General features: G+C 36.5%; 1 protein-coding gene and 1 long non-coding RNA gene across 2 annotated transcripts; one reads left to right on the top strand and one right to left on the bottom strand.

The window, feature by feature from the left end:
* The first annotated feature begins 303 nt into the window (after positions 1 to 303).
* On the top strand, positions 304 to 4,323 carry LOC111875927 (putative disease resistance protein RGA3). Its single transcript, XM_052768847.1, has 2 exons — positions 304 to 1,318; positions 1,587 to 4,323. Exons 1-2 carry the CDS (start codon positions 518 to 520, stop codon positions 4,155 to 4,157), a joined length of 3,372 nt encoding a protein of 1,123 aa, XP_052624807.1. The 5' UTR covers positions 304 to 517; the 3' UTR covers positions 4,158 to 4,323.
* Positions 4,324 to 4,732: 409 nt separating this feature from the next.
* LOC111875949 (uncharacterized) lies at positions 4,733 to 5,824 on the bottom strand. The gene is made up of 2 exons (XR_002844853.3): positions 5,211 to 5,824; positions 4,733 to 5,133 (listed from the first exon to the last, which is right to left on the bottom strand). It is a non-coding gene; the product is annotated as an uncharacterized LOC111875949 (long non-coding RNA).
* Positions 5,825 to 21,869: the final 16,045 nt, after the last annotated feature.

The raw sequence follows: 21,869 nt of genomic DNA, 5'->3' as shown, positions 1-21,869 counted from the left end.
TACTATGAAATAGGTGTTTTTATAAAAAATATCTGTTTGCATACAAAAGTATTTATAATAAAATAGATGTTTGTATACATTTTCTTTTGTAAAATAAATGTATATATATATATTTTTTATAAAAGCAGATTTGTATATATTTATGTACTTAATAAATACCAAATTTTATAAATTGGTATTTCGTATAGAAAAAATTAAAAAGTTTTTATATAGTAAATATAAGATTTTTTTATGTGAAAATATGTTTTTTTTTTGTATAAATATGATTTTATAAAGAAAAAACATTTGATTTTTTTTTTAAGAAAAAATTGTAAAAAAACTAAAGTTATGATGAATTAATAACAAAAATTCTAATTTAGGCCAAAAGTTTATATGTTGGATCAAATTTGTCAAAAAAAAAATTAAAATGGAAGCCTAAAGTACACGTAAAAAATAAGTAAAAAACAAATATATATGTAGATAAAAAAAATAGTAAAATAAAAGATAAAAGTAAGAAATAAAAAAAGAGGAGTTTAAAATGACTTTTAATTTGTTTCCGCTTCACATTGCTCTGACCCTCTCTCTCTCTCTCTCTCATCGCCTCACTCTAGCTTTCTCAACAGTGAAAATGGCCGAAGCACTAGTGACTATTGCTGCCGAGGGGATACTGAAAAAGGTGTTGACTATCGCTGCCAGCGAAATCGCCATTGCTTGGGGCTGTGAAGAAAAGCTGAGCAGTCTTCACAGAACATTGGATCTGATTCGTGCCAAGTTGAGCGACGCGGAAAGTCAAAAGGGAACACAAGCTGTGATGGTGTGGCTGAAGCAGCTAAAAGATGTAGTGGATGAAGCTGATGATGTGTTGGACGAGGTTCATTACGAAATGTTGAGGCGACAGATAAAGAAACCAGATCGGTTGTCAACAAAGGTATCGTGCCTTCCAATCTTAAAAAAGTTTTCATTTCGTAATGAAATAGGTCATAAAATCCAAAACATCAATAAAACGTTGCTTGAGATCTATACACAAGCAAACGGTTTAGGACTACAAAATGAACACCCAGCTGGCTCTGTTCCAGATGGACTCTATCGGGAGACTATTCCACATCCAGAAGAATTCAAGATTGTTGGGAGGGATGATGATGTACTACGTATCATAGAGTTTTTAACCCAATCAAGAAAGGAAGAAAAACTTGCAGTTGTTCCCATTGTGGGAATGGGTGGTATTGGGAAGACAGCTTTGGCTAAGTTGGTCTACAATGATAAAAGAATCGTGCAACATTTTAGAGGGTGTTTGGATAAATGCATTTTTAGCTTATTGCTTATTGCTTATTGTGGTGGGAATAAACTTTTTTTTTAAATGTGTTTGGATTAGTTTATTGCGGTGGGAATAAACAATAAGCAATAAGCATTTGAAGTGTTTGGCAAACAAAACAGCTTATATGAGTAAAATGACTAATAAGCAATAAGCAATAAGCAATAAGCATTACCCCCCTTGCTTATTAAAATCAGCTTATTTAGCTTATTCTCACCGCAATAAGCTAATTTTTTAAGCATCCTATCCAAACACTTAAATTAGCTTATTGTGGTGAAAATAAGCAATAAGCAATAAGCTGTCATTTTTTTCCCTATCCAAACACCCTCTTAATGTTAAAGCATGGTTGTGTGTGTCGGTTAAGGTTGACATCATCACTCTTCTTGCAAAGATCTATGAATCTCTTGTTGGAAAGAAACCTGAGTCGGACTCTAAGGTCAATTTAATTAAAAGTCTTGAAGAGAAATTGGGATCAAAAAGATATTTTCTTGTCTTGGATGATGTTTGGGTTGAAGAGAGGCCATATTGGGAAGAGTTTAGGAGATGTATGCTAAGTGTAAACTCACAAAATGGAAGTTGCATTCTTGTCACTACACGGAAACTTGAAATTGGAACTCGCGATATGATCATGGATTCCTATTGTCTGGAAGGTCTTTCCAATGATGAGTGTTGGTCAATCTTTAGAGAAAGAGCGTTTGTGGGAGGAGAATCACCTTCACCAGAATTGGAGGAGATAGGTCGTGAGATTGTGAATAAGTGTGGTGGTTTACCATTGCTATTAAATGTAATAGGTGGCATGTTTGCAAATTACAGTGGTCCAGAGAAGTGGTTATCCATAAAAAACAGCAAGGTTTGGGATCTAGAAGAAGAAAGGGATAGATTTCAAAAGAGTTTGGAACTGAGCTTTGATAATCTCCCTAATTCTATTATCAAGCAATGTTTTGTATATTGTTCCATCTTTGAAAAAGACACGGTAATGGAAAGGGAAGAACTGGTGCGACTTTGGATGGCTTTAGGATTGGTTCAAGCAGATGAGGCAAGTAACAAGGAGATGGAGGTTGTGGGAAATGATATTTTTCAAATATTGGTTAACAATTCATTGTTTCAAGATGTTAAAAGGGATGAGTATGGTCACATCACTCATTGTAGTATGCATGATCTGGTGCATGATCTTTTGTTATCACTTTCGAAACATGAAAGCTTACGTCTGATGGGTGTGAAGAATGATGATATTGCTCGTATTCCTCAGATTAAGCATCTCATTTTTTACCAATTATATCATGAATTAGAAGGCAAGATTTGTAAGTTCATTGAAAGGGATACAGTGGCTAGAACTTTGCGCACATTGTTCATCGAGGGTGAAGTTGAGAAGAATTTTTCATTTGAACGATTCAAGTGCATGAGAATCTTAAAACTCAAAGGATGTCATATAGATAAGTTACACGATTCAATTGGAGAGTTGGTGCATCTTAGGTATCTTGATTTGTCAAATACAGAGATCCATGTTCTTCCAGAATCTATTGGTAACTTATACCACTTGCAAACTCTAAAGTTGCCTTATGGATTTAAGCAGTTTCCAGAATCCATGAGAAATTTAATAAGCCTGCGATATTTCCAAGGTCACATAAAGATTCCCACCAATATTGTAGGACACCTGACCTCTCTTCGAAATTTGTCTTCCTTCACAGTGCTTAGTAGTATGGGACATGGTATTGAAGTGCTACACCATTTGAATAACCTTACTGGAAAGCTCCGTATTTGCGATCTAGAAAATGTTAGGAGCAAAGAGGATGCTTTCAAGGCAGGTTTATCTAGCAAGAAAAACATATACGATATTGAATTCAATTGGAGTGAGTATAATGAAAGTGCCAACAGAAATGACAAGGATGTATTGGAAGGCTTACAACCCCCTCGAGATGTGAAAACATTGACAATTAACAAATTTTCTGGTGATAATTTTCCAGATTGGACGCCACTTGACAATCTCATGAAGATCTCACTAAGTGGATGTCGCAACTGCCTCTCTCTTCCAATGCTTGAGCACCTACCACATCTTCGGAATCTTTTCTTATCTAATATGGACAGTTTGACATGCTTAAGGAATTCTGATGTTACTGGATCAACGAAGCCTTTGTTTCCATCGTTGAGATCACTCGGACTAATACATATGAAAAGACTGGAAAAGTGGATAGATGGAGCACCCAACAGCTCAAAAATGATTTCTCCTGTCCTCGAGAGCTTGTCCATTCGGGATTGCCCGAAGATTGTTCTCTTAGATGAATCCCATCCCCACCCTCTTAATTCCTTAGAGATTAGAGCTTGCACAGGTCTTGTGTCCATTAAGAGCATACAAGGCCTTACATCTCTCGAAACTTTAGTAATTTCCAGGTGTGATAGTCTTTTAGGAATAACCAATTTGCCCAACCAATGTCATTCTTTGAAGACTTTGAAAATTACCTACTGCAGCAAACTGAATTCCTTGCCTCTAAAATTGTTTGATTGTTTTGCATTCTTAAATAAGTTGAAACTTGGTCCATTTTCACAGGAGCTCGATTATCTCCCAAGTCTCAAAGGTATCGAGAAGTTAAGGGACCACCTTCACTCATTGGACTTGTGGGGTTGGGATGATTGGGAATCAATGCCAGAAGAAATACAACACCTCACCTCACTGACTCGGTTACAAATACATAAATTTGGAATACAAGAGCTGCCTATGTGGTTAACCAACATGTCATCCATCCGACATTTACTTTTCCATGATTGCAAGGGTCTAGATAAAGAAACGGTTAAACGAGGAGCGCCTCATGAAGCAAATTTTGTTAGTGTAAATTATTCAAGGGTTTCCATAAATAGAGATGTTAATTAGCTATTTGAGTGTGTTGGTGTATAATTAAATATGTTGTATCATTCGTTTCTCCTCTTCAATTATAAACTTTCGTCCGACTTTCTCCCTAGCCATCCATTTGCATGAGAGATCAATGGATGAGAGCTCCCTAGCCATCCATTTGCATGAGAGATCAATGGATGAGAGGTCGCTGTCATTCAACATTTAAAAGAGACAAGTAAAAATGTTGTGTAAAAGTCCAAACTTTTTATGAATGTGATTTTTAAACACTTTATACTAAAATTTATAACACTCGGTCTCTTGCCTACCACTTATATCTATAAGACTATAACTTCTAATCGCAATTAGTTGACCCCAACTTTGCAAAGTTCAGTTCTGCTTAATTTTCTTGTATAATTCATCATTGGAATTTTCTTGCATGATGGCTCTCATTCATTGCAACTGATTTGTACTACACCTAAAAAGTACAAATTTAATGGATTGCAAAATGCAAATCCTAGTCTCCTATTTCTATCACTAAACTACTCATCCTTCAGTATGTTGACAAACATAAACTATCAGTTTAATGTTCCTAAGGACTATCTTAGCATCATTAGTGACAGAATACCACACTAATTATTAGATGAAGTGAAATACCAAATATGACATAATTGTGAGCCAAAATCAACATGTAGTGTCGTGTTTAACTCAAAAGATGAAGTCATAGCATAGATGCACAAATTAACAACACAACCTCAAATTTTCAGTTTTCAAATCCTCCCAACTTTGTGACAATTTCAGCAAATGGTATAGGCTTCAACTCATTACTTGGTCCATTTGGAACACAACTTTCTTTCTCCCTTTGGATTCAAATGTCTCTTCCCTTCCAGCAATAAAAAGGACAGTAAATATATGTAACTGTGATTGAATGATTAGATTTTTCTGTAGCTTCATCCAACATACATCAAAGATAGCATTGTCATGAGCAAACCCAAAGCACTCACATAGCCTGCTTTATCTGTTAAACAAATCAACACTTCTAAACTTCATTCTAGTATGTTGTTTGGTAATTAAATGGATATTAATCATCCTCACCAGTAATTCGGTTGATTAGATTCATCACCAAAAATGAGAAGTGTAAGTTTGGAAAATTAAGGTTTCAAAATCGATTCTTTTTAGAATCAGATATATATACAGCCAAACACGTCAATATACATGGAAATGATCAGATTGTGAGTTAAAATAGGTAAACCTTGTAACTGAAAAACCAGTCAGTCTCATCTTAGCCTCACGAGGACACTTCAAGTCGATTGAAACATACAGCGAAGAATCAGAATAGCAGCGATTCTAATTTTGGATGACCAGGCGTTTTGGTCGCTGCCTCACGAAATCGAATCGAAGTCGCATGGAAGGGTTAGGATCAGATGGTTGATGCACTGGTTGGTTTAAGCAGCTCGCTTGATGTTTCATCTCCGCCTTGAAGCCGCGTGAATGGCTGAGGCGAGCGGTTTGCTCGTTGCCTCCTGAGACCCTACGATGAGGCCGCCTGAATCCCCATCAGTTTCTGCACCAAAACAGAGAGAAAGAGAGTTTTATTCAAAACCCTAGATTTCTCAATTTACCCAAATCAGCCCCTTCAGTTGTATATCTCCTTATTCATTATCTTCATTTTTCACTATTGGATCTCGGTGGTCTCCTTCACCCGTGATTATTTCTTATTTGGATTTCATTTAAGTAGACTATAATATTTAGACCCGTAGAAACTATGGATAAATATTTATAAAAATTTATTAAAATAATAATCATACGTTTTGTTTAGATTTTTAAATTGATTATTTAAATTATCTGATATATATTCCGTATGTGAAAACATTTAATAATAAATTGGAAATACTATATAACTAAAATATTAATTAAAATTATTTTTATAAAAAAATAATAAATTGGAAATATATAATACACATTTCTTAATTCAACATAAATGTATCATTTATTAAGAATAATATATAAACTACTTGTAATATATTATCCTATCAATTCAATTCCATTGAATTTTACTTTTAACCATTTCCCCACCAAACATGCGGCATGATTAAATCTCTAAAATTGATTGGTTTGTTTACAACTAAATCTTGAATAAGTATCTATGTAAAAAAAATAGTCATCACCCCTTGGTCTAATGAGAAGATGTTGGAAAACATTCTCATCATTGTGTGTTAATAAACTCGGTAACAACAACAGGAATAAAGCATCCCTTTGTTTATTGAAAAAAAAACTAATTAGCACACCTGATCATCAAATACATGTTATTTATACTCTTTTAAAAAAATAAAACTTACTACTACTTTAGAAAAATAAGCACTAGTAGCAGTAAAGCACCCAACAAATTCATTAAAGCATGTCCATGTCTAAGTCCATTCGTATGAAAACCAAAATGATAATGCACTTTTTAAACAGTCAAAATGATAATGTAATTTTAGAGATGATCAACATGGTCGATCTAAGATGGTCTTTCCAAAATGCCAAATCATTTTAAATGATTAGATAAAGTCCATCACAAAACGACCACAAATATGATTAGGCTAACTTAACAAATGCAATTCATGTTAAAAAGAACATCACCAAATAGTATTTGAATAGGATTATAGCTAAGAGAACATCTATACATGAACTGGAAGTAAAAGTCAATGGCAGCTGGAGTTTAACATAAATCAATGCAAATGGATTAGGAAAAAAGCTTGATTTTTCTTAGACTTTTATTCACTTTGATTACATCCAATCTTTGGACTACTATAATATAGTCTTGGATCATAAACATCGGTGTAGTAGCTCTTAAAGGGACAAAAATAGTCCATTGTCGCCATTATAAGCTTGCATATGCTTCCAAATTTAAGCCAAATGTAGCAGCTACCAAAGAACACAATTGCTTCAGTAACCCAATTAGAAAAATAGTTAATCCCCATTTTTAGTTTTATCCTTAAGGAAGCACCAAAATTTGTGAAAGTTTGTACATATTCCTTAGTGAAAAAGATGTAGAAAGTTGACAAATAAAGTATGTGACCCAATCTTCCGTAACGGTGGCATACTGGAATTGATGTGGATCAAACATATATCAAAGTGAGTAAAAATGAATCAAATCAACCCCGCCCCATGAGAAACTTAAGAAATGTCAAATTGACTCAAATGCCCATGGTACCACTTAAACCTGAAAGCTTTATTCAATTTATGCATTTAATATGGTCTTAATCACATAAAAATTATAATTTTTTTTAAGAAATTCATCTGCCATGATAAGATTACATAATTTTCATTTGCACATCTTTTTACTTTCATTTCCAATTTACTTTTTTTTTAAGAAAATCATAACAACCTGGTGAGATTGTCTCAAGCATTTTTGACTCACTTACCTGGAAATTAGGTTGATTTAAATTATATTTTATCTTCATCCACATATTCTCCTGGTAATTTCTCATAAATAGCTAAGTGGAAACTACAGCATCACCTTTTCATTGGCGGTGTCATCACTAACTTCAAAAAACAATACATGTCGTTGCTTATGGTGAGTATACAGCTACTTGGTATAGGCAATAAAGTTGTATGCAATTAAGATTCTATCGGTTTAGAAATGGTGGTTCTACTTTAGACCATGTTCCTTGTTTGGTTGTGGACTTGGGGCAGACCCATTAGATTCAACGATCTATTTGATCTTAATTACATATAACAAACATACACTAAGCATATGTAGAAGGACCTGGCATGGATCAAATCACAAGTTTGCACTCTGACACTACTAAATTCATGGGCTCAAAATCATATGAACTCTCCAGCATGAATTACTTGAAATTACTTTAAAAGTCGGAACATAACACAAACAATTTTAGCTTAAAAAAAACCGACTGATCACTACTATTAAAGGCTTACCAAAATTTTCAAATTTATGGCAGAATTATGCCACCACGGAAAAATCCCAGGCCTACTCAAAACGTACCACCCTCTCCACCACCATCTCCACCACCACCTCCACGGTTTGACCCTGCAATGTTCCAAGCTGCCGTAACAACAGCCGTGGCAGCTGCAATGTCGCAAATTGGTACAAATGGTGCTGGTGGGTCGGGTACTAGTGCTGCTACCTCCAATCAGGGGGATAGTCAGGGACGTTCGAAGGAATGTTCCTATAAAGATTTTTCGAATGGCAAACCCAAATCCTTCAACGGAACCGGGGGCGTCATCACCCTTATGCAGTGGTTTGAGAAGACTAAATCAGTCTTCAAAATATGTGCCTGTCTTGAAGCAAGCAAAGTTAAATTTGCAGCTTGCACCTTCACTGACCGAGCCCTTACCTGGTGGAACGGTCATGTGAAATCGTTAACTCTCCCAGTAGCAAACGCGATGAGTTGGGACGATCTAAAGGCCCTTATGTTAGCGGAATATTGCCTAAGGGGAGAAATTCATAAATTGGAACAGGAACTTTGGGGCCTTAAAATGACGGGCTCTGACATCACATCCTACACAGCCATATTCAACGATCTGGCCATAATATGTCCCGGGTTGGTCACCCCGGAAAGCAAAAAGGTGGAAAAATACATCTAGGGATTAACACCCCATATCCAAGGAAATGCGTTGGCTTCAAAGCCGACCACTTTTGACAGTGCCAAGCAATTGGCACAGCAACTCATCGACCACCGTGCCATCCATGGCACCGTGGTGGCCACCTCTGAGCAAACAAAAAAGGGAAACAACAAAAGGAAATTATGGAACAACAGCAAAAACCAACTAGCCCAGGATTCCGCCAAGAAACAACAAGTAGTAGCGGTTCGCGCTGCCACTACTGCCGCCGCTCCAACCCCTCTGAGACAGTACACTGTGAATCTTCCCAAATGTAACAAGTGCAGCTATTATCACGCTGGCCCTTGTCGCGAGATACACTACAATAACTATAACAAGAAAGGGCATACCGCCCATTCCTACAGGGAGACTGCCCAACAAGCCAACCCGGCCGCCAACGCTGGAGCAAGCCGAGCCTGTTACGACTGCGGGGAAACTAGGAACTATAAGAGGGACTGCCCAAAATCTAGAAACACAAACACCGACAGTGTCAGAAGGGTCTTGGCCTTAGGGAAAGGGGAAGCAATGGAAGATCCCACTATGGTTATCGGTACGTTTCTCCTCAATAACTCATATGCATGCATATTATTCAATAGTGGAGCGGAGAGGAGTTTCGTTAGCCACAAATTCAAACACTTATTAAAACAAAATCCCAATCACTAAAAGATACATAGGTCGTAGAAATGGCAAATGGAAAGACAGAAAGCACTAACGACATATACACAGGGTGTACCCTCACTCTAGACAATCACTCATTCAAAATCGATCTATTGTCGGTCTCAATAAAAAGCTTTGACATCATCATTGGAATGGATTGGTTAAGTTCTAATTGTGCTGACATTCTGTGTTACGAAAGGGCCGTTCGCCTTAATCTGTCGAGTAACGAAACTCTTGTCGTCTACAATGACAAACCTAGTGCGAACCTACAAATCATCTCTTGCATCAAAGCACAAAAGTATCTCCGTAACGAATACCATGCTTTCCTAGCCCACATAGTCGATAAGAAGCAAGAGGAGAAAGATATCAAGGACATTCCGGAGGTCTGTGACTTCTCTGACATATTCCTAGAAGACCTTCTTAGAGTCCCGCCCGCACGACAGGTCGACTTCCGAATCCATTTAATCCTTGGAGCTACCCCTATAGCCAAAGTGCCATACCACTTAGCGCCAGCCGAGATGCAGGATCTGTCCAGTCAACTAAACGAACTGCTAAGCAAAGGATTCATCCGACCGAGCTTCTCGCCTTGGGGAGCATTAGTCCTGTTTGTGAAAAAGAAGGATGGGTCGTTTCGTATGTGCATCGATTATCGCGAGTTGAACAAACTTACCATCAAAAACCGATACCCTCTGCCCCGAATCGACGACTTGTTTGACCAACTCCAAGGAGCGACTTACTTCTCAAAGATCGATTTGAGGTCGGGATACCATCAACTACGAGTCCAAGAGGGGGATATTCATAAAAAGACGTTTAGAACCAGGTACGGTCACTACGAGTTCGTAGTAATGCCCTTCGGACTAACAAACGCACCTGCTGTGTTCATGGATCTAATGAACCGGGTGTGCCGACCTTACTTAGACAAGTTTGTAATTATCTTCATAGATGACATTTTGGTCTACTCGAGGAGTAAGGAAGAACACGGCCAACACTTATGAAAAGTTTTGGAGACTCTAAGAGCGGATAAATTGTATGCGAAATTTTCAAAGTTCGAATTTTGGATCTGAGAGGTGAGTTTCCTTGGTTATGTAGTTAGCATGGAAGGGATACGCGTGGATCCTTCCAAAGTTAAGGCAATTGAAAACTGGTCGACACCAAGGACGCTCACAGAAATCCGTCTGTTATTAGGCCTTGCCGGCTACTACAGGAGGTTCATCTAAAACTTCTCCAAAATTGCTAAACCACTTACCACCCTGAATCAGAAGGGAGTGACCTTCGACTGGGGAGAAAAGCAAGAAGCTGCATTCCAAACGCTAAAGCAGGCTCTGTGCAACGCTCCGATTCTATCCCTACCAGAAGGAACCGAAGACTTCGTGGTCTTTTGCGATGCATCAAACCAAGGTCTCGGATGTGTGTTAATGCAAAGAGGAAAGGTCATTGCCTACACATCCAGATAGCTAAAAACACACAAGGTCAACTACGCCACGCACGACCTCGAATTAGGGGCAGTGATGTTCGCTTAAAAGATCTGGAGGCACTACCTCTATGGAACGAAGTGTACCATCTTCACCGATCATAAAAGCCTTCAGAACATCCTCACTCAAAAGGAGCACAACATGAGGCAAAGATGATGGATGGAGCTGCTAAATGATTACGAATGCGAAATTTGTTCTTAGGATCTTCAAATCTTCAAGCATTTTCCAAGTGTTGTTGACTTGGAAACCTTTTCTCTTCATCATCCATCCCAAGAAATCAGTCAAGGTGAGTTAATACCCCCACATTTTCATGTTTTCTTTAAGTTTTAGGGGGGGGGGGGGGGGGGGGGAATACAAGTTAAAACACCAAAAACTTAACTAAACTCAAACATCAGCTTTCAATAGGAAAGTTTAATTCCATTCACAGACTGTTTTGAACATCTTAAACTTCTTAGTTTTCAAAACTGTACCATGTGCAAATAGTTCAGGTTTATACCTTTAAAATGATTACTTTCACATGTTATACGATTTTTCTACAATTTATCGTGATTTTTACAAAACTGTATATCACTGTAGCTACGAATTCGGACCAGTATGTGAATATGAACATTTTCACACAAGTTAAAGATCACTAAAAATCATAATAAAAATTATGAACAAACTAGACACATTTTCTAAGCTCTCAAAATTTACGGATTCAGTTTTCGACTTCGTATGATTTTTTTGTGATTTTTCTAAAACAGTGCAGAAAAGTTAAAAACCAGTTAAACAGCTTACAATTTATATAACACTTTGTAACATGTTGAGCAAAGTGTTTATCTTTGATGACTCCATATTTTACATGTGTTTTCTGTTAAGTTACATTTAAATAACAGAAATTACTCACTGATTGTAAGAGTCCTTAGTCATTACAAACATACAAGATGAAACATAATAATTATAGTTATGTTTAGCTAAACTACTACTCACTAGGAAAAGGTTTATATAACCAGAGTCTCTTGTAGGGGGAGCATGATAATTGTGTATAGATCTATATTGGTATTGACAACCCACACCCATGTTGCTTGCAACAATCCGACCGGCCAGTCGGGGGTGAAAAATGTCATATCTATTCTGACGCCTGAAGAACGTCGCAGCAGGTTATCTTTGTTATAGTATGGTTATAGCGACTCACATAGGGAGATAATGACACATATAGTTTACAGGAATTTCTACTTAAAAAGGGATTTTATTCAAATCTGCATACATTGTTACAAGTACGAAGTAACACATTACACTCGGTCTTGGGATTTCAGACTACATAACATTTTATAAGGAAAATATTGGATTTTTCTTGAGTATACATTGCAATTACAAATGAAGGTTTTCAAACTCTACATCCAAAAGCTTATGAACTCACCAACTTAAATGTTGACACTTTTTCGAAACTACTTGTATTCTTAGGTAATCAGTAAAACATGTAACTACCAGCTTTTGAGGATGGGACGCTACGATGTCAAGGAAAACATTTTTTCATTATATTGTAATCGATTTTGAAACATGTAACTTGTGAAATCATGTAACTTTCTCGATTATATTTATAATGGTTGTATTTACTTTGAGCACTATTATACTCGTTGTTGTGATACTATACATGAAGTCCTCCATCTCCGGGCGTTTCCGCCATCCTTGGTTCGGGGGTGTGACATCACGACAAGATGCAGTCATTGGATATTCCCGTTTGGAAATAGGAGGAGATTTCCATGTATTTCATTATGAAGTTTCCTCGTACTGTGCATGGAGTGGATTTGATTTAGGTCATCCTGGATCGATTGACCAAGAGCGTGTATTTTATCCCGATTCAGGAGAGTATCCATGCGGATAAGTTGGTCGAGGTATACATTAGGGAGGTTGTAGAATGACATGGGTGCCGGTTTTGGTGATTTCAGATAGGGATGTCTGGTTCACTTCCAAATTTTGGAAGAGGTTCCACGACGATTTGGGTACTCATCTCCATTTTAGTATGGCTTTCCATCAGCATGCTGGCGGTCAGAGCGAGCGAACTATTCAAACCTTGGAGGATATACTTCAGGCGTGTGTTTTGGATTTTGGTGGGATTTGGGATACATATCTTCCATTAGTAGAATCTTTGTATAACAACGGCTATCATGCCAGCATCGATCAAACTCATTTTGAGATGCTTTATGGGAGGAAATACATGACCCATATTTGTTTGGGCAACGTGAGTCAGCGAGTCATGGGGAGTACCGAGGTGGTACTTAAGACAACTGATTTGATACAACAGGTTTGGAGTAGACTCCAAACAGCTCAGAGTCAGCAGAGGAGTTATGCCGACAGGCGCCGATCGGATCTAGAGTTCCAGGTTGGGGACATGGTTCTCCTGAAGGTGTCACCTTGGAAATGTGTCATCCGATTTAGGAAGAGGGGCAAATTGGTCCCTAGGTATATCGGTCCTTTCAGGGTTTTGGCCCGGGTGGGCTGTTTTGCATATTGCTTGGATCTTCTCGAGGAGCTCAGTCTGATCCATAACATTTCCACGTATCTCAGTTGCAGAAATGTTTAGTGGATGACGTCACGGTGGTTCCATTGGAGGATATTCAAGTGGGTGATCTCCTAAATTATATCGAGAGACCGGTAGCGATTCTTGACTAGAAGACAAAAACCTTGAGGAACACAGTTGTTGAGTTGGTAAAAGTTTAGTGGCAGCACAACAAAGGTTCAAAATGGACATGGGAGCTGGATGACGAGATGAGGGGGCACTACCGAGAGCTATTTGAGGTAGCGGATTTCGAGGACGAAGTTTGATTCAAGTGGGGGAGAATTGTAACATTCAAGTTTTGGTAAGTTTCACTTTTATCCCTTAATGCAAAATTGTTAGAATTTTGGTTCGCTGGTTAGTACAGTGGGCGTACTCTATGAGTACACTTAGCGTACTAGCCCTTTTGATGATCGTGGGTTTCACCCACGTATGCTTGGGCGTACGTGGAGTACACATAGCGTATGCAGTTTTGAGGCAGACCCTAATTTTTAGGGTTTGCACCCTATTTAAACCTCATTATAACATCTTTTGGACACTTTTGAGCAGCCTCCATCTTCCCTTACCCTGAAAACGAAACCTTAAGAGCATTTGGTGAGTTTTGAGCTTGAGAGTGATTTGATGGTGTTTTGTGGTGAAGAAGAAGAAGAGGAACATTTGGAGGAGTATCTTAGGTTTGTAGATCAAGGATCACCTTCTCATTTGCAAGATTTTTGAGGTAAAAATCTCACACATTGATGATCATTAGTGTTAGATCTACTTTATGGTGTTTCTTGGGTATTTTTGAGTCTTTTGAAGTAAAGATGAGATTTTGATCCACTCCAGAAGCAATGGATGCTAGATCTATGCTCCATTTAGGCCTTATGTTCATAAAAATGAAAAATTTATGGATATTTTCAGTTAATGCGAGTATTAATCCCTTTATTAAGCTCTCTTTGGAGCTTTGAGTCCCATTAAGCCATGTATGAGTGTAAAGTTGCCAACTTTACGCGATAAGTCACCCCGTAGGAACCTGTGACAACCCGAAATTTTCTATCCTGTACAGTCAAACACTTCATTGAAAGTCAAACTCATTCCTACTAACTTTTAGCACAATTTGGAGTCTGTTTGAGTGTTCTGAGCCTTGTACACTTAAGGGATAAGTGTCGGGGTTTATCTGCTGAAGCTATAGGACAAAGAACAAGCCTAAAACACATTAACCATGAGTTCATGGCCACCACAATGGATTTTACAGCCGTAAACTCCATGTGGTCTGTAAACTCACCTTATATGATGAAATGTTGGCCATTTGTTCTTTCCTTTCTTTTCCTTAGCTGATTTTCTTCCAAATCCTCTCAACTATCATCCCGATCTTCATCCCCGATCTACAAAACTAGTAAGTTTCTTGCCCTAACTAGTAGATATCTTACTTGATCTAGTGATCTTACATGATTTCATTCGTGAAATCATTCCATTTGTGTAGATCTTTAAGTTTCACCAAGATAACCAAGAACACACACTAGTGTTCTTGGCCAAAACCGACCATTCAAGCTCCTAGATCATAAGTAATCTTGTTCTAACTCATTGTACACTAGGTTTAACATGTTTAGGCCTTAGAAACATCAAGAATCAAAGGATGAATGAGAGTTTACGGCCAAGGATCTCCCAAGGCCGTAAACTCCCTTTAAAGGTGCAATGATGCCCTCTCTTCCTTCCTTATGCTCAGAACTTAGCCTAGAACCAACCACCATTGAACTAGGGACCTCAAACATCAAAATGGTACTCCATACTATGAGTTTACGGCCGTAAACTCATGGGGAAGTGGTCCTCAGGCCGTAAACACAAGTTCAGGTCAATTCTTGGACCTTAAACTCACCTAGCCTCTTGTTTAGCCTTGGAGCACTTAACCACTTAAGACATCATACCTTTAAGCCTCAAATTGAGACCCTTTAGAGAGTTTACGGCCAGGAGTAAACTCCTCCAGGCCATAAACTCCATTAAGTATGGTCCATGGGCCATAAACTCACTAATAATACCTTGCACTCCTTTGTTGCAACCCAATGGCCTCCTAACACTTGGACCAAAGTGTTTTCCACACATTAGGGTGTTTATACTTGTATAATTAGTGTTATAATCACTAATTTTATACATACATATGTCTTTATATGTTATTAGGATCATTGTGTGTGTTCAAGTCTTCACTTGACACCTAGCACCTTGTCCGACACTTCCATATGATCCACTCACTACAGGTGAGTTCATACTCTTTAAATAACCTTTTAAATGTTTATAAATGCTTTTATAAGGGGGAATACAAGTTGAATCATACTAGTTATTATATCAATCAGATGTGATTAATAACTAGCATACAAATGGATTTACTACACTTTTAGCTGTTTTACTCAGTATACTACTTCAAAATGACTTTCTCAAACGTTTTTACATGTTAAACTCTTTATCAAGCTGTCTTACATACTGTATTTTTCCTTTCAAACTCCGTTATAACTGTGTTTCACACAAAGGTTTTCAGGTATTTCAAACTATGTTTCAAACAAAGGATTTCTTATACTTCAAACTGTTTATGTCAACAAACTGCTTTTAAATCATTTTACAAAATGACATCAAGTCATCAAATTTATTATTAAACTCTTCAAATGTTTTACAAGATTTCTTTTATACTTTTATATTGTCAAATGCATGCCTATATATGTATAGTTATGTAAGTAATATTTAAAGGACTTAGGAATGCTAACTCGCTTTAATTCCTTTTCCTTGTTTGGATGTGGCCTTAGGGTATCGGTTATTTGTCCGAAGGTCGTCTAAATATTAGTTACATATTTTGTATACATATGTAGACATAAAAGTTCTATCAGTCAGTTCAGTACCTTTGGGTAACAAAGGCATACCTTCATTCAGTCATATACATACATTACTAGTAACTATAATAGGTATAGTTGGAGATACTACTTACTATTCCTAGTACAAGGAATCACACAAGAGTCAGTTCATTCATGAGTCTATGCAAATATACTATTACATATTAGACAAAGAATACTTGGCAGAGAATACTATAACAGAGAATACTAGACAAAGAATACTATAACAGAGAATACTAGACAGAGAATACTATAACGGAGAATATTACTATAATAGAGAATACTATGCAGATAATATTATAACAGAGAATACTAGATAAAGCATACTATAACAGAGAATACTAGATAGAGCATACTATAACAGAGAATACTAGAAAGAGAATACTATACATACATAGAATACTATTACTATAACAAGTATACTATAACAAGGTTTAGAGATAACATAATGTGAGATACTAATTTATGACACATCGACCATTTCGTTATGTCACGTTTTGTAACCAGAATCTCCTAGAGGGAGAGCGTGAGTTTGCCTATAGATCTATACTGGATTGACTATCCTACACCTTTGTTGTTCGCTACAGTGGGACTTGCAAGTCCACGGGTGCCAAATGTCATTTCTTACAACGTCTTTCATCGTCGTGTTTTAGTCAGATTAGCATGGTAACGATCATATCACATTTTGCCTTAAACCGTTGGTTTTAAGGTAGTTATTACTTCAGTAATTAATACAAATAATACTGTAGCACACATATACATTTTCCCATTATATTCAAATTGTGATCTTCTTACATAAAGGGTAATATAAAACTATATTTTGGTAATGATAGTCATACTTGGGAAAAGCTTTCATTTTTACAAAGAGACAAACATACAAAATAGTCGCGTCTTGGTAGAAGACTACTTTTTATACTAGTAGAAAATATAGGATTTTCTAGGAGTTTTCAAACATATACAAAAGTTTACATTGTTGAAATACAAACTTATCTTTCAAACATTTACAAGTCTTTTCTTCACAAGTTTTACTAATCAATGACACTAAAATACTTATGAATTCACTAGCTTTATGATGATCTACACTTTCAAAATAACTTATATTCTCAGGTCACAAATAGACAGGTACGACGACCAGGTGTTGTGAAGATGGAGCAGTCATGACTCGTCTTTTATTTTGATTATTCTTTATGTTGTTTTATCCTATGAAAGAACACACTTGTATTTAAAATTATCCTATCAATGCAATGGATGATGTTGTTGCTTGTTTACTACTTTGAATTATTGTGATACTTTACATGACGTCCTCTGCCCCAGAACGTTTCCGCCGTTCTTGGTTTTGGGGTGTGACAGAACCAGATCTAAATGTTTGACAAAATGTCTTAACTATTTAAGTGTTTAATGAAGAAGATTAGTTATTAGGGGAGTACGCTGGGCGTGCGGGCTGAGTACGCCTCGTGTACTCAACATATGGGTTTTTTGGGTTTGTAATTTTGGGCCATGTTGGATCATTAGACTTCTGTTTTGAACTTTTGACTAGTATGTTGGTATTCCTTGGGTTTAGGTACATGATGGGTTTTGGGCCCAATTTGGAAGATTGGGACATAAATTGGGCTTTGGATTATATTTAGGATTTGGTCCTTCTGGAGTAGTTGAGTTGGGATTTGGCTTTGGACCAAGTTAGATAAATGTTAAAATGGTCTGTTACCCTGGTTATGGGCTAAGTAGCTTAGATTCTCCATTATGGGCCAAAATCCAATTATTAGTTGGATGTTATTTGATGTTGATAGCGCGGGGATTTCCCGGACTTGCAAACAGAGATTCATTTGAGTGATTCGACAGCTAGATGTGAGTTTCCTCACTGTGCTTAGTAGGTCAAAGGCACCAATGCTGATCCATGGTTTGTTATATTAGGATGCTAGATATCTGTGTGACTCTTGCATATGGTATGTGATGGGTTTTGAGCATATCTACATTCCTGTGTGATCATGCAAGCCTAATTGCTTTGGATCTAAGTTTTTCTCTATTGAATCCAGTGTTCTAAAAGGCGCGCCATGGCGTGAGCGTGGCTCTGCCATTACAAAAAGCCTCATAATGTTGCTGTTAGGCGTGGCGCGTGACAAGACGTGATATGGCGCGCCATGACGCGTTATTGTTAGATTAGTGTCTAAGTCCATAACTATTTTGGTATGTACTTGACCCGATGGTGCATGGTCCTTTTGGGTTGCCTTCACCAAAGCAACTTGATAGGACGAATTATGGAGAGAAAGGATTAAATATGATTTATTAATATATTATGGGAATAATATATTAAAGGAGAAATCATATTTTTTTAATTAATATTAGTCAAGAATTAATAAGAATTAAGTTTGTGACTACAAGAGATTAATTAAACTTAAGGGACTGGAATTGTAATTAGGCTATGGATTGCCTTATATTATAAGGTTGGATGAATTCTATAGGGACATCCATTGGAAATCGTCCACGACCTTTAAGGAAAGGAGTCCATGGGTTGCTTAGGGCTTAAGCATCCAAATTAGGGTTTCCTTGTTAGATAACCCTAATAGCCTCACTATATATAGAAACCTTATGCTCCAAAAATGTGGTGAACTAATGGTCTAGGGTTTCCACATGTTTTTGAGAGCCTCCTTCTCTTCTCTTCTGCATCCTTTTGCTCTTGGTATTTGTGAACCATTAGAGGAGTGACATTTGTGACTCTAAGCTTTCTAAAGTCATTACAAGGAGAATTTGAGATTGTTATTGCTGCATAACAATCAAGGTATGATCTAAACCCTAATTATATGTTATATTGATTATCATATGCTAGATCTAGGGTTTATAGTCTTGGATAAATTGCATGTACAATAGAGAAACCTAGATCCAAGCATTAGGGTTTGTATGAGCACATAGGATGTTCTTATAGCTAAAACCCATCAGTGGTATCAGAGCCTAGATTGGTTTCTATTATATTGATGCATTATGTTGCTGAAAATCAAAATCTGGCTTACTGTTCAACCTGACTCGGCGAGTCAGCCCTACTCGGCGAGTTCCAAAGTGTGACTCGGCGAGTCGGAGCGTCAGACATAGGAATTTTCGGATTTTGTTGCTGTTTTGCTTAAGGATAATTACCATATTTGTTTTAAACCTATAAAATATGAATTTTATTGTTTCTTAGAGAATATCCTTGCCAAAACACAAGATAATTACCAATTGATTAGATAATAACTTCCTTATATGATTAAAGTTGATTATTTGTATTAATTGGGTAACTTATTTTGCAAGAAATTGAAATTAGGTCAAATATAGATAATGGTGAAATTAATTGTTTAATTTATATTATTTGTTATTTGATCATTGTGTTGTGAAAACTTTCAATTTTCCCTTTTAGGTTTTATAGTTTAAATTTAAACTCAAAAGGTTTAGTTTTGAAATTTAAATAGTTGAAACCCTAATGTTTTGAAAAGGTTTCAAAAACTTGCCCTCAAGTTTTGGAATTTAAATTTTGATTAAAAGTTTAATTTTGATGTATATTTAAATTCTAAACCTAAATGTATTTGAAATGTTTCAAAACTTGCCCTCAAGGTTTGGAATTTAAAAGTTAATTAAAAGTTTAATCTAGGAATGTTAAATTCTAAAACCCTAGTAGTGTTTTGAAAAGTTCATATCACAACCTTATGGTTTTATTAATTAATTAAGGTGTATAATTAAAAGAGGTTTAATAAATCCATAAAAGTTTTGGTTTACAATTAAAAGTATAATTGTTAATTTTGACAACCTAGTATTTTAAAAGTGTAAAATACACCCTATACCATATATAACATTAAAAGTCTAACATTATATGTATGAGTAAAAGTCAGTCTTACCGTTAGTAGGCCTCATTCACGAAGCTGGTCTATAAGGGGTGTTTAAGGAAATTGCTTATAAAATGGCGATTGAATGGGTGTCCACTCTTACCCACCGCACTCTTGACTAGTGGAGGGTCGTTAGCCTAACGGGTAGGATAGGACAAAACCTTCCATTATAAGTATAATGAAGCACAAAAGTAACTAAATGTTTTACAACACTACTAGAAAAACAGCCTTTTACGATGCTCATTGCGCGTCATAAAACGCACAGGCGACGCGCAAATGCGCGTCAAGGAAGGCCCTGTCATAACGAGAGACTACGTGCTTTTGCGCGTCCTCTATAGACGACGCGCATTTACGACGCGCATTTATGACATGCAATGCGTATCATTGAAGTTGCTGTCAAGAAAGGCCAGGTCATAAATAAAGATGACACACATTTTTGCGTATCGTAATTTTAATTTTTTTTTAAAAAAAAAATTATTTATAGGTTTACTAATTTTCAAATTAAATTTGCATTTCATGTCTCATAATAGAAAATAAAATACCATATACAAAAAATATAATACATTGCACAAAAGTTAATGTCATACAAATAATCATTCCAATAGTAGACAAATGGATAAATCTCAAAGGGTTCAAAAATATGTTTATCTTCTAATAGAGCTTATACACAAGAAAGTACTGAATTTGCTATTAAACTTATACATAAGAAGAAGGTGTTTGAATTCAGAAAAGGTCGCAGCAACTGAATTGGCCCCAGAAGCTTGTGGTTTGACTGCATTTGAACCCAAAAGAACTAGAGTCTCAGGAAAGCATATTGGCATATAGTAGAAACAAAGCCCCTCTAATAAGATAAATATGATTGGATGAAAAGGTTTGTACCATACATGAAACCCATTCAGCAAATGATGGATAATAAAGATCTTTAAAGTCCTAAAGGTGTTGTGAAATTAATGCAAATATCCGTTTCACTGCCAAGTGTCGCAAACCTCCATCTGTAATAAGTGTGAATGAAAGATTCAAACTTTGCAAATTTACCAAACCTGCAACAATCAAGATCATGTAAAAGTCAACTCCAAGTCAAAGGGTCAAACAAGATTGGATCATGATCAAATATACTACTAACCAGAGAGATGACGAAGACCATTGTTTCCAAATTCTGTATCAGACAACTCTAAACATTTCAAATGAACAAGGCCTGAAACACACACACATATCAAATTATCAACATATGGATATGGATACATCAATATATAATAAAGATGGTTGTTAAAAGAATTACCTGCTAAGTGAACAAGTCCTTTATCCCCAATTCTACATGAATCCAAATTCAAGCTCTCCAAATTTATCAAACCTGCATTTGTAAAAGTTTGTGTGTATGAACTTTTGGAAAATACACATGAATGTTAAGTACATACGAATGTTAAGAGATTCCACCTTTTAGGTGTGACAAGACAGCATCTGACATATCATTGAATCCCAAGTTCAGCACTTTTAGAGACTTCAATTCTGTATAAGTAGACCTCCATAGTTATAAATTAATGATTTTTAAGATAAATTAATGAAAAAAATAAATATAAGGATATAGATCCTTACTTGAAAACTTGTCACACCCATCATCAGTGATATTAGATATGCTTACATTCAGAACAACATTAATAATTGGTTGATTTTGTAGCCCACTAACAGCAGCCTGAAAAATATACTTCAACCATAATTAAATAAAAAAAAGAAAAAATAAAAATGCAAGAGAATTGATTTGTAAGCTGTAACGTACTTTCACA

Source organism: Lactuca sativa, chromosome 2 (genome assembly GCF_002870075.4).
Source record: "Lactuca sativa cultivar Salinas chromosome 2, Lsat_Salinas_v11, whole genome shotgun sequence".
NCBI lineage: Eukaryota > Viridiplantae > Streptophyta > Magnoliopsida > Asterales > Asteraceae > Lactuca > Lactuca sativa.
Note: the sequence above shows the minus strand (reverse complement) of the source record. Positions and strands in the feature narration are given on the sequence as shown.